The sequence below is a fragment of the Gallus gallus genome, chromosome 17 (genome assembly GCF_016699485.2).
Source record: "Gallus gallus isolate bGalGal1 chromosome 17, bGalGal1.mat.broiler.GRCg7b, whole genome shotgun sequence".
Taxonomy (NCBI): domain Eukaryota; kingdom Metazoa; phylum Chordata; class Aves; order Galliformes; family Phasianidae; genus Gallus; species Gallus gallus.
Genome location: NC_052548.1, coordinates 7,613,292 through 7,631,565, shown reverse-complemented (window position 1 = coordinate 7,631,565; position 18,274 = coordinate 7,613,292). Strand labels below are relative to the sequence as shown.

Sequence of the window (18,274 nt, the reverse complement as noted above, 5' to 3'; positions counted from 1 at the left end):
GGTAACCTATGGAAACCACCCTCCTCTTCCCCAACAGCAGTGGGAGCAAAGGGACGGGTCCGTGGTCCCTTTGCTCACCCCATCACCGAGCTGTTTTAATTACAAATGAGCACAGGCGGCGAGGGACTCCGCTCCATCCTTCACAGCACAGCAAGGGCCTGATCTCTGCTGAAGCTTTTACCTGCCTGAAGAAATAATCACACTCCACGCTTTTCATTTCATTCCCTCTGACTAGCTCTGCTTGCTTTGTATTCTCTTTGGAGCCGATTCCAATCCCTTCACCTCATGCAACAAGCGCCATGGGCAAGGGTTTGAGCTCCAGAATGCTTTGGTTTTGCTGCAAACATTAACAAACAAAATCCGGGTGGATTTGTCTGTGAATAGGATGTGATGGCAGTCCCTGAGGGGCCACACTCCTGCCCATTTGTCCTAATAAATGTGTGTTCACTTTGGCTACCTGGGGATGCCGGGATTAGCTGTGTGTCTGCTGAGATAATGCAGCGCTGTCTTCTCTACCAAAGCTCAGTTTTCATCCTGGAGGGCTGTGTAGGGGTTGTGTGTATGGAAAGCATGCCCCAAACCAAGGGAGGCAGAGCCTGGTGTGTGCACATGGGGGTCCCCAGGTGGGATGGACACCCTGGGTCCTTTCCGTGGTCCAAACAAAAAACATTTTTTCTTTCATTTCTCACTTTGATATTTAATGGAGTCATTCCTCCTTCCAAAAGGTTTGTCTCTTCCCTCCCAGTTTCCCTTCCCCCAAACCTCCCCTCCCTCTCTCAGTCCCATCGCTGAAGTATCATTTGTTCCCATCCATTGGCATCTGGTCGCATCAAGGCAAATAATCCCCAACGCAGGGGAGTGCACAGGGGGGATGGGAGAGGTACAGAAAGGCTCCCACGCTGCTCCCACGTCTGCATTCCGTGCCTCAGTTTCCCCGTGGAAAAATGTTTTCTTTCCCCCCTTCCCCGGGGCCACGCTGGGTTCGGCACAAAGCAAACCTCAGCGCTATGATTCTGGGGGCGGAAAGCAGCATTACTCAGAGCCAGGGTTGCTAATAACGCACTAAATATAGTGCTTTCCATCTCCAGAGTACTTTCTGAACTGGGAGAGATGAGCCCTAACCCCCTCCGGAGGCAGGAGCTGGGGCAGGGATGCGGGGAGCAATGGGATGGTGCTCCCTATGGCTGTCCATGCCACGTCCCATCGCGGTGCCCACACACCAGCAGGGACTGGAATGCGGCTCAGCCCCTCCTGAAGTGACCCAGGTTGATGGGCACGGGGACAGCAGGACGAGGCTCTGGGGTGGGCGGGCAGTGAGGTTTGGGCTCCCGCAGTGTCTTGGTGATGCTGGGAAGCGGCTGCTTCTCCCACTGACCCTGCAAGAGAATTGCATGCTGTGAGACAGAGGGTTTTGGGTACACGGGGACTCTACGTTTCCACATGCTTATAAAGATGAAGTGATCTTTCACATTGGAAGTGTTTTTAAACCCAGAGCAGGATGTTTTCCCATGAGGCATTACTAATTATTTGTATTGCAGGCACACCCACGCATCCCGGGAACAGAGCAGATGTCTGTGGTGCACCATATTGCACAAAAGCACCACAACGGGGGAACTTCCACCCCAAAATGCATTACCCACAGAGCCAACAGAGACAGCTCAAAGCCACGGGTCCTTCCAACCCACCGTGCTCAGAAAGGCTCCTTATGGAGGCTGCAGGGAGGTCGGAGCTGAGGTGACGTTTGCAATGTGCCAGTGCAGTTGTTTACACACACGACATGGCAGCACGGATGAGACACTGTGGGCAGAGCCAGGGAAGGGCTGGCACAGCTATGGGAGCTCAAGGTGACCACAGCCAGGAGAAAATCTTCAGCATTTCACGTGTATGGGGTGGCTTTCTCAGGGATGCTGCCTGCAAGGGGCAACCTGGCACGTTTAGATTGTTCTTAGGGCTGAGCCTGCAGGGCAGGATCCAGTTCCTATGTGATGTGCTGGATTGAGCAGGGGCTGGGGCTGTGGGGGCTCAGCATGGGCTGGCTTTGGCTCCTTGCTCATACAGAACCATCATGGCCAGGCTGAGCTGCAGTGAGCAGGAGGAGGGAGGTCTGGAGACAAAGAGGTAAAGGTGAGTCATCAGCAGGAGGAGAAACATTGAATTTATATTTTAGGATGAAATCCTTGTAGCGTCAAGCAGATCAGGCCAGAACTTAGAGCTTGCACCATGTTAGGATACTCTGGGAGAGGTAAAGGGGGGCGGAGAGCCCCTCCCCAGATGGCTGGAGAAGGACAGCATTGCTGCAGAGTACCAGATGGAAAAACAGCAGCTTTCTGTGACCTCAAGGCTTAGGGAAGCACTGAGAGCTTTGGGGTTGTGCGTGCTCTGAGCCACCAACGGAGCAGCAAGGGCTGCTCAGCTCCCTGTCCCATCACTGTGCCAGCATCACCCCTCTGCCCCCAGCCCTGCCCTGAAGGATGGTACCAGAAACTGGTGGAGAAAGGCACCACTGGTGGTTTTAAATCTCCATTGATTTATGTCATCTGTGATGATGATGTTGTCACGAGCATCATCGCTGGGCATGGTTTTTCTGTACAGCTCTCTGTCTTCCTTGTTTTGCTGTGGATCTACGCTTGGAGATTGCACAGATACAGCACACAGTGAGCTCACTCTGCTGGGACCTGATGTGATTGGCCCAAATCTGGTAAATCCCCTCACATTTCTCCTTGGTTCTTCATATCACCATGCTTCAACACTCCGGGTTGCTCAAAGAGGGCTGTAAATCACTTTATGCAAATGCACATTCTCTAATTGCATCCAGCCATGCACAGTGTAGTGGAAATGCAAAGTCAGGGCCTGAAGCAGTGATTGAGCACCTGGTGGAAGGCAGGGCCAACCCAGGGCAGCTCAGGTGTATGCAATGTATCTGAGTGACCAGAAGGGCTGGAGCCAGGATCCACCCCTGCCCAGACCTCATTTAAGGGCTGGCAGTGGAGGTGAGGGCTTCTCTTTGGAGATCCCTGCATAGCTGAGGCCTTCTGAAGGTAGGCAGCTTCTTTCCTTTATCTTTATGCTTATGGCTGTTATTTTTGAGCAAACCCTCACTTGCTGCAGCCTGGGACCTTGCTGCTCTGCTGTCATTGCTGCGCTTTCCATCGTGTTATACACGTATCCTTTTAATGCTGAGGCTTTGCAGCATCTCCCTGCCCTACGTTTCCAGGTACCAGAGCCCCAACCCATCCTGTGGGCTCAGCCTAGCAGTGTTGCTGAGCTGCTTTCCCCCCAGCCTAGATTTCTGCCATTTGCACATCAGCCTTTTGCTCTGAATGCTCTACGTACCGGGAAGCGCACAGCTGAGGATTTATTGCAGTGCATTGAGATGGGAGCAAAGTTGTAGACGGATTTCAGTATTTGTTTGTTGAATGTGTTCCAAGGGACGGAGGAGAACTGCTGTGGGACAGAGACCCGCGGACACATGCAGACCTCCTCATCATTAAACCTGTGGAGGAGAAACGCCATCGTGAAATGCTGCAGAGATGTCCTGGTGCAGCATCCCTCCCTGCCTCAAGCTCAACCTGGAAAGGCTCCAAACTGCATACGGAAGACTTGGGGCCACCGGCCTGCCTGTGCATAGGATAATCCCTGCAAGGTCAGATCTCACTGCAGGGCTGCTCAGCATCTGCCTGGGATCACATGGTGTGCTTTGCAGACCCCTTACACTGGGCCGTGCAGCACAGCCCCAAACCCAGACCCAGAGGGATCCCCATTCCCAGGGGTTCACACTGCTCCAGCCTTAAAGCCTGGGCTTGGCACCTGCTCTGGGGTAGGACTCCTTCCAGCCATGACCTGCTCAACCAGCACTGAAGACCTACATTCACAGTTCTTTTTCCAATACGGCTAGGAAAGATGCCAGCACTTCTCCTGCTCCAGTCACCCCGTACCTGTTGACGGTGTTAAAGTAGCGTTGCACATAGCCCGGATCCGTGGTGCTTTTGCAGAGCTCCAGTTGTGTCTGGGGGTAGTAGTGCACGTAATTCACGCACATCTCCTCCATGATGCCGAACCCACCCTGTGGCACAGACAGCAGCACGCTTGCACCGACACCAGGAAACAACCCCTGTCCCTGCAGCAGCAGTGCCAGGATCCAGCCTGGCAGTGCTGGAGCCACAGGGGATGCAGAAAGGGCAGGGGGGGCTGCAGGGCACTGAGCCCACACCTGTGTGCACACACTGCCCTTTGTGCAAGGACAGCCATTCAGGCCTGATCGTGTGCTTTACATTAAAATGCAGATTCCCTGTAATCCCTCTGCTATATTTAGCTTTGTGCCTGTTGATGGTACCTCTGACAGGCTCTTTGTGTTTTATTTTTGCTAGGAAAAAGGAAGAAATAACATGCTCTGTCAAAAAAAAAAAAAAATACCACTGCTCTTTAATTACAGTTAATCCCCCGTGGAACAGTTTGTGATGGGAATTAGAGTGACACATGCTACTTCTCAATTAACACCTTGGCATCCCAGCTGCAGGCAGCATAGCCTTGTTGGCTCACTTCTTTTCCAACCCCCCCCTTGTTTCTGGTTCAGCCCAGTTTGCACTGATTTCAACCCCTCCATTGCCACACTCACCACTGTCGCATTGCTCCTGTTCTCCGTGTTGTAGGTACAGCTGGTGATGAGTTCGTCACCCTGTGAGGTTCCAACAGATGTGAGAGGGGGGGAAAGCACAAAGCTCCCCCTCCCCCAGACAACAAACATTGGCACAAGTGAATCCGTAGTGTAGCAGACCTCTGTGCTCTTTGGTGGTTCAGCCCCAGTGCTCCCCAAGCACTTGCTAAAATGGCACCTCCCTGGGAGATTCCCTACAGCCATACCCCGATAAATGTTTCCTCCTTTCCTGGCTTCCTGAGAATTTCTTCCCTTGATGTACCTGGGCTATAGTTTGTATAGCCAGGCTTGCACCCAACTTGGCTGCCCATCCACCTGCAGGAGCCCAAGCCCAGCCCCAGGGAGGCAGGAACAGGGCTGGGGCTCTGAGCAGGGCACCATGGGCAGCAGTGATGGAGCAGCAGAGAGGAGATGGAGTCACTCACCGGAAAGACTGCGACCAACTCCTTCAGCATGCGGATCTCCTGAGTGGGAGGACAGGAGATGTGTCAGAGCAGTGCCTGTGGGTGGCACCGACCCGGAGTGGGGAGCAGGGCTGTACCTGGAAGTGGGGGCTGTAGTGCCCATCAGCGTTCACCACCTGAAGCTCTCTGCCTTCCCGTGACAGCACGGTCACCACTTTCCTCCCTGCCAGATGAGTGTGGAGCTGGGAGGCGAAGATGCGGATCCCACCTTCAGGCAGTGCCTGGGAAAGGATGGCTCCAGCTCCGTGACTGAGCCCACATCCATCCCATGCATTCCCACGCTGTGTGCTTGGGTTGGGTGCTGCCTGCACTGAGATTTGGGGTTTGGGGACCCTACAAGTGAGCTCTTTGCAGAGGGGCGGGTGTTCAGCCTGCTGCCATATGCAATTAATGCACAGCCATGCCTGAAATTAGCAGGAGCCTGTGAGCTGAATGCTGCTTGCTTCCTTGCCCTTGTTAGTGGTTGCACCAGTTACTGGTTTTGGGTAGGTCCTACAAAAATACCCCCTAAAACCTGCCTGAGAGCAGGGTGGACAGTTTGAAAATGTACTCAAATGAGCTCTTGAGGAGCTCCAGAAAGCAGAGGCCATGTCAGGAGATTTGGAACTAGGTGACCTTTAAGGTCCCTTCCAACACAAGCCATTCTTAGGGTCCAACCTAAGCCATTCTATGACTCTGTGATCTCTGCATTCCCATAGAGCAAAGCACCGAGCGTGGCACAGCACAGCAGTATGACCTCCTAGATGAGAACAGTACTCCGGGCAGATGGAGCAGGTGGTTCCAGAGGAGAGCTGCCTTCCTGGGGAATTCAGCGCATCCCAACCAGCTGCTCACTGTTGGTCACATGCAGGGGGCTTTCTCCCAGCACAACCCCATGGGAAAGGGCCCAGGGGGTCAGCGTGCTGGACACTCACCTTCTGGGTGCATTTGTCGGTGCAGTACCCAGTGAGGATGAAGGCAGTCTCCCCCGGGGGCACGGCCATCAGCGGTGAGTAGACCAAGCCCAGCTCCATGATGCCAGCATCGTGGGAACGCAGTTTGTCTGTGTAGTACAGGCGGATCCCCGAGGAATCACGGCGCCCTGGCAGGAGAGATGACAGAGCATCAGACACAGCATGGGCTCAGGACTGAGAAATGATGCTCTGCTTGGCACAAGGAAAGGGAGAGGTGCTCGAGCTTCTTGCTCACAGCTTTCTCCGTGCATTCAAGACTTGGCCACCAATTGCTCCCAACAGAGAGGTAAGCAGTACCTGTAGGGAGCACAGAGCAGAAGGGCAGATCTCAGGGTGATCTGGAGGCATTTATAGGCATGGGGATGTCAGTGGAGATGGTAGTGATGGGTCAGCAGTTGGACTTGGTGATCTTGGAGGCCTTCTCCAACCTTAATGATTCTACGACTCTCAAAAACATGGCTCTTGTTTAACTGATACGTCCGAAAAAATGAAAGCCATGTTCTTGCTAGGAACATGGCAGGAGGGAAAATGCAAATCCCCCCTGGAGATGTGGGGCTGGGTGTGAGCCTCCAGTCTCTGGGTTGGAGCCCATCATGGCATGAGGATAACAAGGGAGACCCTACTGGTTAACACAGCAAAGCTGATAAGTTATGAAAGACGTGAGCTCCATATTTATAGATGTGTTTCTTCTCAAGTTGCTGAATGTGCTATGGTTGATCTGCAGTACATATGCTCTGGTCTCCTAAAAATACACTTGGGTAGTCAAGAAGTTACATGATTTTATGTAAATGAAGAAACTGGGTTGTTTGCAATCCTTTTATTTTTTTCTAATGTGTCTCCTGACAATGTTATCGAAGCAGGAATCTCACTAAAACAACATCCAATTTCCCCCATCCCTAGCCAGGCTGGTGCTGTCTCTCTGTTGACTTTTGGTATCACTGTTGGCTCTGAGCTCAGGTCCCCCTCCACCACCCTGCACAGAAGTTGGGAGGCATCCCATAGCAGCCCCCCTAAATAAAGGTGTTGAGCATTTTCCCTGCCTGCGTGCATGAGGATGGATCCAGGCTCTGGTGCCTGTTCCCTGATAAGCCCTGGCACTAACCCAGCTCTCCCGTGTCTCGCTGGCAAGGCGCTGGGTGTCACCATACCCCCACTCACCTCTGAATATCAGTGGATTGTGGTAGTGAATCTCAAGGCGCAAATGTCTGGAGGAGCCTGGACCACCAAAGGCAACTCCTGCTTCTTCGGGGTAGTAGAAAGCCTGGAAAGAGAGGGAGGGCATTAAGGGAGCGATGGGGTGGTTTTTATGGAAACTAAGCTGAAATGACCAAGGAGGGGAACGTATGGGCATAATCCTGAGCCCTGCTGTGGGCTGAGGAACGTGACTCGTGCCCTCTGTTGTGGTTGGTGATGAGCTGCTCTTGCATCTAAAGACCTCTTGCCTTTAACATGTGCTGGCGTAATCACTGAGGAGGGGGGGAATAGCACTGATTTGTGGAGCTGAGGAGGTGGGCTGAGGTAAGGGGGAAATGCAAAACTATCCTGGGGGAGAACGGGGTGCTCAGGCTGAACCCAAATCCCAACTGGGGTCGGAGCAGCCTAGGCAGGGATGCTCATTCCCATGGGAATGGGCCTGAATCATTTGGGAGATGGCAGGAAAGGTGCCCAGGAGTGATGATGGATCCCATCTTGCACTCACCTGTGCTCCCATGGCCCATGCTGCAAGCACACGCCTGCAGTAGTTGAGCTGCTCTGGCTTCATCTTGGAGTCACATTGACCGTTGTAATGGGGGATGTTGACAGACTCGGTTGTGCACTGGAAGATTTCCATGTGGTGGACTAGGGCTTCATTGCCCGCTGTGATCACTGGCTCATACTGCGAAGTGGCATCCAAGAAGAAGGGAAACACATTAGAATCATTTCTGAGAACCCACCCCTGGTTGTGTAGTTTGTGCAGACTCCATGCAGAGCCCACTATGGGCACGCACTATCGAGTTTTACCATGCCAGGGGATGCTCATGCTCTGGGCATGAGGGACCAAAGACCAAGAGCTCTTGGCTGGTTGTGGGACCAATCCATCAGAGCTCCTGAAGAAACATCCTGTACCCTCCCTGCAGGGGGATGCACTGGGTGAGCAGCAGAACTTGCTCTGCTTTGTGCTGACCGAGCCCTTTGCCAGTTTTCCTAGGCTGAGAGGGCTTTGGTATTCCACAAAGAGGGTTCTGGCCCCACTGCCTGCAGCTCCTGGGCTCAATTCCTGGCCAGCAGCTGCTCAGGGCACAAAGGGGTGGATTCGGGATAGAAAGGCTGCTGAATGGCTCTGGCCAAAATCGCCAGCTGCAGAACTGATCCATAGCAGCGGGAAGATATCAGGAGTTACGCACTTTTTACTTACACACAGATGATTCATTTCACACCATCTGTTGGAGAGAAAATCCTCCTTCTAAGCTTTCCATTGCAGAGCCATCCTTCCCCTATAAATCCCTGTGCTCTCGCTGCAGCTCACGTCAGGCTTCCCCTCTCCTTGCTGGGTGCCCACCCCCCTGCCACCCTCCCCCCACAGTATGCCTATGCCCAATTGTTTTGTTGTAAGGAACATGTATGGGTCCAAAATCCTCCCTGTGGAAAGGCAGGGAAGTGGTGGGCTTTGCAGAATGGTTTAAAGGGTTGTGAACGCAACTGATCTGCCCCTTACCATGATTATGTGGTGTTTGGTGAAGTTGTCCGGCAGCTCTCTGATGTAACACCAGTAGGTCGTCTCTTGGCTGGGAATAACAATACTGGGGGTCGTTATCTCCATGATCTTCACATCTCTGGGCAGCACAGGGATGGTGATGTCGGGCTTCAGCAGCTGCACTCTCTGCAGCCCTCTGTACATGGTAGAGATGTTGATGGCGTGGAGGGAATGGACGGGGTTCTCCAGGATCCCGTAAATAAGGTGCACGGTGCCATCCTGAAGCAAGAGCAAAGTTAGGTAATTTTGCATGCAGGGTGGTAATTGTTTGGACATTTGGTGCTGATGCTGGTGGCATGAGTCCTGGGGGGAGCCAGGGGCAGCAGAATCAGAACGCCTCCCCCAGGGCCTCCCTTTCTCCCGGCTCCTTCCAGTGAGTTACATTGCCCAAAGAAGTTGTGGATGCCCCATCCTTGGAGACATCCAAGGCCAGATTGGCCGCAGTCCTGGGCACCTGATCAGGTGGGTGACAACCCTGTCCACAGCAGTGGGATTGGATGTGGATGATATCTAAGATCTCTTCCAATCCAAGCTGTTCTGTGATCTATGAGTTAACAGTGTGGGGCTCTACTGAAAGTATTGCAGGCTGAGGAGGTGCTGCTGGACCCAGGGAGCTCTGTTTGCTACACCTTTGCTCAGCTTCTACTGCAGCCTCCTATTTGCCTCCCGCTGAGCAACATCTCAGTGTAACTTTCGGCTGCAGACTGCAAACCCAAGTGATGCAGGAAGGGATTTATATAGACCTAACACATGCTCAACAGGAGCGGGTGATGTAAACAAGCTAAAATCTACACGTTATAGAGGTTTATAAGCGGTTGTAAACAGATTGTGCCAAATGTTGCTCATGACATCTGTAGAATGCTTCCTCTCTGCTCTAAGCAGCACGAACACCTGATGCTGCCCACAAAACATAACAGTGGTGAGGTCAGAGGTTGGAGCCCTGCTTGGTGCTATGGGGGTTGGTATGGGGCCGAGTATGCTGCAGCAGGGAGAGGGTGATGCTGTACCTCTATAAGGTAGTCCTTGGGGTCACAGGTGCTGAAGGCTCTTCTGAAGAGCAGGTAGAGTCCTTCGGGGGCCTTCTGAGCCCCAAGCAGCTGGTAGTCCTGCTGGGAGTCCATGTGCAGCTGCCCCTGGGCATCGCTCCAGGCATCCTGTGGGGGGAGAACACCCAGTAAGCGGGGAGGCAGCAGGTCTTATGTGGCCCCAGGGCTCAAGGTGGGGACCTCCAGTGGTGCGCAGGTCCCTCATAAGGTCCCTCTTTGTGACACCCCTCTTTGGATCACCTCCTTTGAATCACCCCTCTTTGGGTCACTCCGATTTAACCTGGTTAATGGTGGTGACAAAGCCACACCGAGAAGCAAAGCAGTACAACACTCCTATGCTGAAAGATTGAAGGTTGGGAGTACAAATCCTTCTGCAATTTGGATTTGAGCAGCATTATTATCTCAATCTTTTGCGTCTCCTGTCGATGGCTTTTGTTTGCCAAGAAAAGGCCTCCAAGAAGTACCTCGCTGCAGCACTGCGAGTGGCACTGCTTCTCTTATCTTGGGGGAAGAAACAGAAGAAAGAGAATAAAGCATCTTGGCACCATTTCAGCCAAAAGTATAGAGTGGTATTTTGAGAACATATTGTCCTTAGAGGGGGAGAGTAAAATCAGCTCCACGAAGCTAGCTTGACATTTGTTTTCATAGGAGCGTGTTGTGCAAATTAATCTTGTAGTACATGGGGGTGCTGAGCAAATTTGGATCTTTTAACAGCTGACATCCAGCAGAAAGGCTGCTGAGAGGGAGAACTCCGGGGCTGGAGAGGTTATAGAAACCTCCTGGCAGGATGCTGTGCGGCACCAAGTGCTGCGTGGTGCTCATTCAGCGAAATTAGGGATTATTCTTTATGGTTTTTTAACACAGTGCTGTGAAATACTGTAGCGCTCAGGTCACCCCACATCCTGAATGGTTGGTAATTAGCAGGAAAACAGTGCGGATAATCAGCCCTCCCTTTTATCCTTTCATTGCGCCGCAGATCACATCGCGGCTGATTGCGAAAGAATATGTTTTATGGCTAATTTCAAGCAAGCAGAGAGGTAAAATTTAACGTACTGGAAAGCCTCACATGGGGGAAAATATGAATTGCTTTCTGCAGCAAAGCACAATCGCAATGTGCCTGACTGGGGTGGTTTGGGGATAGGGAGAGCACAGGGTTAGTTACTGTAGCAGAAAGACCAACCAACCCAGAGCCTACGATGGGCAGGGTAGGAAAAGGGCAGCGATCTGCAGCAGCAGAAACAAAGAGCAAAACTCGAAACGAGTCGTCTCCCTCCCGTTCTGCTCCCATCAGGATCTACAGGCTGCCCAAATACTTCTGCGTGTTTAATTTCTGATAACGCCGCGCTGCTGGCAGTCAGCCGTCAGGTTGTGTTTTCCTGCGTCCTGTTGATCTTTGCTGTAGCTGCAGCCGTGAGCTGCACCCGGCTCATTGGCGCTGGCAGGAGCAGCCTTTCTGCTCGATAACTTTTGCACTTTCTCAAAGTCAGTAATGGGAGCTGCAGGTTAATTTTTAATGTTGCTGGCAGCAGCGCGCGATGAACCGAGCTGTGGGTGCCTCCTGCATGCGTGTGTGTGGCGGAGCTGCTCAGTGCAACCACCTGTTGGAGCTCCTGCAGGTGCAGCAGACACCCAGGGCTTGGCTCCGTTAGCCATGCTGATGTGATGCTGTATTTACCCCTTCCTCTTTGCATCTGGGATCCTATACCAAACCCATAGCATCGCCATCTGGATCAGAAACCTCACAGCCCCTTTGCACCACCTGGACCTGGTGCCATGCCCTGCGCCCGCTCCTCCAAATCCATGGGGGTCAGATTCACCCATCAGGCAGCGACCCCATACACAGCCACAAAAACACACAACTCACCCCAAAATATGAACTGTGGCCGTCAGTCCAGAGCACGGCCAGGTCTGCGTTCTCAAACTCGCCCCGGTCCGACATCCCAAAGAGGAGCCCAAACCTGAACTTCTTGATGAGGATCTGGAAATACACGGCTTGCTCGGGGTAACTGACGTTCCACGAGAGCTCCAGCAGCCCCTGGGGATCGAGGGACACCTTGTAGGGGAAATGGGTGTTGCTGGGCGCCAAGCCCTGCATGGCCACCACCAGGATGACCAGGAACACAGCCACCATGGTGAAGTACATGGATGCCAGCTCCCGCAGCCTGAAGTTGGAGCAGGGGGACAGCATGCTGCCGTGGGTCTGCATGCTGGGCAGGATGGCACCCACCCTCCTGGCTTTTGCCATTTATGCGCTGGCCCTCCTGGGTGAGCTGGGTAAGTGCTATCCTTTAATTGCATTTGGTTGTGGGGAAATTGGATTGTGGTATTGAACCCCCTCATATATTCCACCCCCCCCCCCATACACCTCCTGGCCAAACACTTGTCATTCTCTGCCTCTCTCTAATTGGCTCTAATTGCACATGGACATTATCAATAGCAATTGAACTCGACTGGGCTGATGTTATTCGCTCCTAAATCATTCTTAGTGGCTGAGAAGTGCTGCTCACTTGCAGGCTGCTCCCTGCAGGAACACGTTCTGCTTCCACCCCAGCATGGCCCTACCTGCTCCTTTGGAGCCCCTACATGTTTGTTGCTTCTTTGTTTAAAGATACTTCTTGTCCCCCACCACCCCATTTCTCACTTCTCCTTAGGTTATTAATTTTTCTACACTAACCACCTCAAGCTCTCAGGTCCACACACACACACACACCACACACACTGCCTTGATTTGGACTCAGAGCTTGTGGCCCTGTTCTATTGATGCTGGCTCCTACAACCAGCGATGCTCTCAGTGCTGCACAGGGTCCCCTCCATACCCTCACAGCTCAGGTTTTGCTCATGCTCCTTACAGCAAAGTCACTGGGGCAGCCCTGCAATTCCCAGCTCTGAGGAGAAACAAATCAGCTCAGTGCCTAGGTGTTTTAATGGACCATCAGTGCGTGCCCATCACTCGCACTTGGTGATGTTTTACACAACTGTGACACAGCAGGAGAGGAGCAGCCAAGGGGCTGCATCCCCCCAGTGGCACAGCTCAACCCAGCTCAGCTGCACGCTACAGTTGGAAGCAGCACCCCCACCACTCTCGAGGCTCCTGGGCTCAGTCCTGGACGTGCTGTGCTCTGAGATCCTCAGCAGAAAGCATCAGATGGCTGCTCCTCGTGTGCCAGCCCTGGCTCCTCGGGTGGATGTCTGGCTGCAAGAACAGATCGGTGCTTTGCCCCATTTCTAACCTCCAAGCACAGCCTCATTGGCTTCGTCTCCTCTCTTGGCTTTGTTTCCTAACTCCAAGGGGAAAGAAGCTGAGCTGTCAGCACGGCAGGAAGAAAAATGATCCTCACTGGGGGGTGAGATGGGGTCTTTAGCTAACAAGTTCTATTGGAGATGAAACTCCATGCTGCTGGCACATGCAAGTGGAGTGCCTGAGCCTTCCTTTACAGAGGGAATTTGCAGTGGAACATCATAAGGCAGGCAGGTCAGCTTGAAAACAGCTGAGCTTTGGAGATAAGCAGTGAGAATTTACTTAAAGAGAAGGAAAAATATGTATTTATCTCTCCCTTTAGTTTCTCCCAGGTTGCTGCCCATAAATCCAGGCAAGGAGCAAGGATCCAGCCTTCTGTGTCTTGTTCTGGGGGATATTTTAAGACTTAAGCTAGAGGTAGCAATGCCAGTTTGCTGACTCCAGCACCTGGACTGCTTGAGGAAATCTCAGAGCAGCTATGGGAGGTCAGTGGGTGAGAGGGACACTGGGGAGCTGCATGTTCAGCCCGTCCTCAAAGCAGAGCACAGAGAGAGCAGCTTTCCTCCAGTGCTGAGCTCTTGCTGGAGCTGACACAGCACCATTGCACTGATACTAGCATGGCAGCATCCTGTACCCTCCACAGAGCTCCTCTATTCTGCTCCATCCACCCCAGCAAGAAGAGCTAAGAGTGCAACAATGCACAGAGAATACCTGCATAGTGCCTTGAGCCCCTGGAGAAGGATTCTTTTTAATGGACAGTCCCCCAGACACCAGCTCAGCCATACTAGGTGCTGTCTGAAGCCAGCAGCAGCTTTGCTTACAGGTAAGCAGTCTTAAGCACAACTGATGTGCTGAATTAGGGATTGAAGCAGGCAGCACCCCTCCGAGCTATAATCCATTGCCTTGCTAACACGGATGTAAATTCGATTAGGGTGAGGGAGGGCACTGAGGGAAGGCTGCTGTCTGCTCCCGCTGTGCTGGGCTGCAGCACGCACACAGCATCCCGTGCCCTGGGGCTCTGTCCATGGCCAGATCCTGCCCTGTGCCACTGCCCTGATCAGATTTCCTGGGTGCTGATGAGTTTAAGCAGCCTCTGACTCAGGCTGGCCCCGATGAGGTGGCAAAGAGGTCTGGCACGTACGAGAGATGCTCACGGGGGCGAGGAGGGTCCCAGGGACTTCTGCATGATTCCCCTCTCTGGACAGACCCATCTCTTGCCCTTGAGTTTGTATCAGACCATTGCCAGAGACAGTCATTATTTAACTCAACAGCTAACGTGGGTGCTGGCCAAGGCAGAATGCTCGGAGGAGCCCATGACCCAGCAGCAGTGGGTGGGAAGAGGCATTCCCTCTGCTTGCTGCATGTCTGTGTCCTACAGCATGAGGGCTGCAAACGAGAGCATCACCTTTGCAGAGCCTCTGCTCTTCCCAGCTTCCTGCCTTCTCCTAAGGTGTTTCCTTTTGTTATTTTCCTCAGGACCAAACGTTCTCTCTCTCGCACCACTGGAGGAATCTCCCCCAAACTGGAGACAGAAATGAACTTCAGCTTCGTGGCTCTTGCTGGAGGATCCTGAGCAGCTTGGGCAAACACCTGCGGCTCTTTGAAGCATGAAAGGTGAGGAGGATGGGTTGCAGCAAGCACCATGGCATGGTGATGGGGTGACGCGGGAGCAGGGACGGGCCACAGCTAGCAAAAAGAGAGCAGCATTGCTCCTTGGGACGTGGGTGGGCGTCCAGGTCCCTGCACCAGAGAGACCTTCCATCCCCACTGCTCCCCACAAACGCTGCCACAGCTGAGCCACCTAATGAAATCCTACTTGCCTGTGCATGCTATATTAGGGTTACCATGGATATGGTGCCACAAACACTGGGCTGTGGCTTTGTTATATAAACAGGAGAGATTGCCACAAATACCCAAAATATCTGAGAAGGACAGGAAGAGACAAAAGCATTCGCTGGGTTTGTTTATACAGGGTTGTGTGATGCGGTGGATGGTGCCAGTGGGAGGTGGGAGAGATTTGAGCTGGATCTGAGAACTGGAGCATAACCGAGCTGACATCATGGTGGTCTCAGGCTCCGTAGCTCTTGGAGGCTCCCTTTGGGCTGTGCTCCCTGCAGACCATGGTGTGAATTGTGCCTTTCTCCATGCTCAAGCATGTCCGAGCTGAGTGCCGTGCAGCCCTCCCCTATTGCTGCCTTATGGGACAGGATTCTGCTGCCTGCAGTGGGAGGGGAACCGGGCTGGTGATGCTGGAGACACGCACTCAGCTGCTGGAGTGCTGTCCTCGCCCAGCAAGGCTGAGCCATGCCAGGTACAGAAAGTCCCCTTGTGCAGTTGGAGAAATTGTGTAATTCCGAGCAAAAACGGCTCTAGAAATGGAGGTGGAATGTAAGGGAGATAGAGACATCACAGTGGCTAAAATTGTATTGCACTCCCACTCCCCTGCCAATAAAAGCACCATAAATAAAAGTGGCTTTGCAATACCCATCTCCACGCATTGTAACACAGATTCACGTGTCCCTGCAAAAGATGCTCCACGCAGGATCAGATGAGCTTCCATTCTCCATCCGTGGCCCCTTCCCATGGTCACCTCATGACCTTCCAGCTCCCCTTCCCTTCCCACCCCCAAAGCACTTCTGCATGGCTCTGCTCCCTGCTGCCAGCCCTCCTCACAGCTTTTCCCATAGCCATTGATGTCTGCAACAGGAGAGCTAGCCGAAGGTATAATAAAGGGTAGATGTAGTGGATAAATATTATGTATATGAATAATTCGACATGGCTCCAGTACAGACTTGCCCTACATGGCTTCAGCTGCATCCAGCTTTGGTTCTGGTTGGTGGCCGCATAATCTGAGGGTCAAATGGAGCCACGTTTGGAAGGAAGATGTCACTCACGTCACAATAACCAGGCTTGAGCCTGCTCCTCCCTGATGGCAGCACGCTGTGAGCGGTACCTTGGGGAAGGAGGAGGGGGAAAAAAAGCCTGCTTCAGATGCTGAATGATGCAGATCATGTGATATTCCTGGGCAGTTTGATCCCAAACCCTGAGGCAGGCATGAGGAAACAAGAACGTGTGGATGCAGGAGGGCACTTATGCCGTGTATACAGCAATGGAGGCACTGGGCGGGGAACAGCTGCTTACAACGTGTGCACCTTACTTAAAGCCCACAAATGGTTTGGCTCCTGGCTGCTGCTGCTGTGTTTATCCCACAGCCTTGGCAGGCACAGGACCCCTTCCAAATGGCAAGGAGAGCCAATGGAAGTTGTCACTGGCCTGTGGCCAGCTCTCGAGGCTTGCGACTGGCTCCCGTGCTGCAGCTCCTCATTAGCACTTCCCTTCTGCAAAAATGTCTGTTGCAAAGTCTGCGGGATTACAGCTCTTTGCGCCCTGTTCTTGTTCAGTCCCTGGCACAATAAGGCTGTGCTCACAACAGACTACAGAAATATGTCATAAAAAACCTTTCTCTCCCTCACAGGTTCGATAGCTGATCTTTGCAGGGCTGCTTTTAGAGTAAATGGATCTGGTGTTCGAGTTCCACAAAACAAGATCTATACTTGCTGAAGGCAGCTCAAGTATTCGCTAAGTCCTTGCTGTAACATTGTTTTTCCTTGCTGCTGTCCTGGGTTCAGTTCGGTGAAGAATTGCTTTGACATATTGGTTATAAAAGCAGCTTGGGAGGAAAGGAAGCTGTTTATTTCCGTTCAGGGATACGGGCACCGAAACCGAAATGAATGGCCCGAAAATGAGCCTCTATCTTTCACATTTCCAAACGAAGATGCAATGATAAATTGCTGGACAATGACGTTTGACCCACAAAGGTAATAAAAAGCTAAAACTGTGTTTTCTTGGCATAGCTTTCCGATATGCTCTGCGCAAAGCCCAGGCAACCTTGAAGCAGAGCTGAAAAGGAACCATGATAAGGACTGCTCAGTGCTAACCAATGCAGTCTGTGGGAATTAAACAGCGATGGTCTGAGGTGGACCTTCCAAAGCTGAACCGTTTGTTGTCCCCTTGCTTGTATTCCTCGCCGTCAGACCTGTGCTCAGATCCCTGCTCAGGCGTTTGAACTGCGTGCAAAGTGCGCTGAAATTACTGGCGGTAATTAGTTTATTTAGGGAGCAATTAATTAAACGCAACTGTTTCCCTCTCTATAGATTAAAAGAGTGCTATAAGCGATAGCATCTTAAAAAGAGCAGATGTGCTCTGAAAGGACCAGAGACCAATTGTTCCATCAGTCGAGGAGGACAGGACCAGTAGCAGAGGGCCGAAGGGAAACATGAAGTTCAGTGGTAGGGATAGCAGCACCAATAGCTCCAGGGGGTGCCCACCTGCTTGAGGGGTGGCTTCAAGTCACAGCTTTTCTCCCAAGCTCTGTTACCAAATGCTTTGGTTTTCGGCTCTGGGACACAAGAACCTTCTGTCTTCCACTCTTTGATGACCTCTCGGATGAGGATGTAATTCTGTGCCTCCTCTGCTCGTGCAGAGCACGGTGTGCTCAGAGCTGCAGTGCCGGGGGGGTCTGCGGATGGGGCTGTCCGAGTCGCCGGGGTGGTGCTGGGAAGGGAAAGGGGGAGGGAGAGGCTCTTACCGAAAACCTCGGCGTAGCTCCCGGTGAATGGCACATGGGACGAAGCCGTGTAACGTGTGAAAAGCCACGGGATGCTTGTGGGGCTAAGTGGGGGGCACGGGGAGGGGGGGGGGGGGGGGTTGGGAGAGGGGAATTGATCCTGGTGTTTTTCCCTTTCTGGGGTATAGAGAGGTTAGGATGCTTTCCCTGTGCCAGCACTGGGGATGAAGGCTCCGTGCGCGACCACCATGCTCTGTGCGGGGACACCCGGGCCCTGCGGGGGGGTTCCCGTCTTTATGAGCCGAGGGTTTCCATCCATCTGTATCCACCCCCCGTCCCCCCGCAGCGCGGACACCCCGGCCAGGCCCGCAGCGCGGTGAAGAGGAGGAGGAGGACCCGGCGGCGGCGTGCGGTGGAGGGAGAGGGCACCGCGTTCACGCGCCGCTGCCCGTGCAGCCCCGGTGCGGGGCTTTGGGGAAGATGGAGGGGGGGGGGGGGAGAAGCGGGGAAGGAGGCGGGGGGGGGGGGCTGCGCTGCTCCGCACCGCCCTCATTGGCGGCCCCGTTGGCGCCGGGGCGCGGGGCGGGGAGGGAGCGGCTCCCCCGCACCGCCGCGGCT

At 53.1% G+C, this 18,274-nt stretch overlaps 1 protein-coding gene across 1 annotated transcript; it reads right to left on the bottom strand.

Annotated features, from left to right (window-relative positions):
* Positions 1–679: 679 nt before the first annotated feature.
* Positions 680–12,076, bottom strand: DBH (dopamine beta-hydroxylase). Its single transcript, XM_415429.8, has 12 exons — positions 11,716–12,076; positions 9,813–9,959; positions 8,767–9,024; positions 7,771–7,947; positions 7,230–7,332; positions 6,033–6,199; positions 5,196–5,339; positions 5,080–5,118; positions 4,616–4,675; positions 3,936–4,063; positions 3,334–3,493; positions 680–1,376 (listed from the first exon to the last, which is right to left on the bottom strand). Exons 1-12 carry the CDS (start codon positions 12,055–12,057, stop codon positions 1,242–1,244), a joined length of 1,860 nt encoding a protein of 619 aa, XP_415429.8. The 5' UTR covers positions 12,058–12,076; the 3' UTR covers positions 680–1,241.
* Between the last annotated feature and the right edge of the window lie 6,198 nt (positions 12,077–18,274).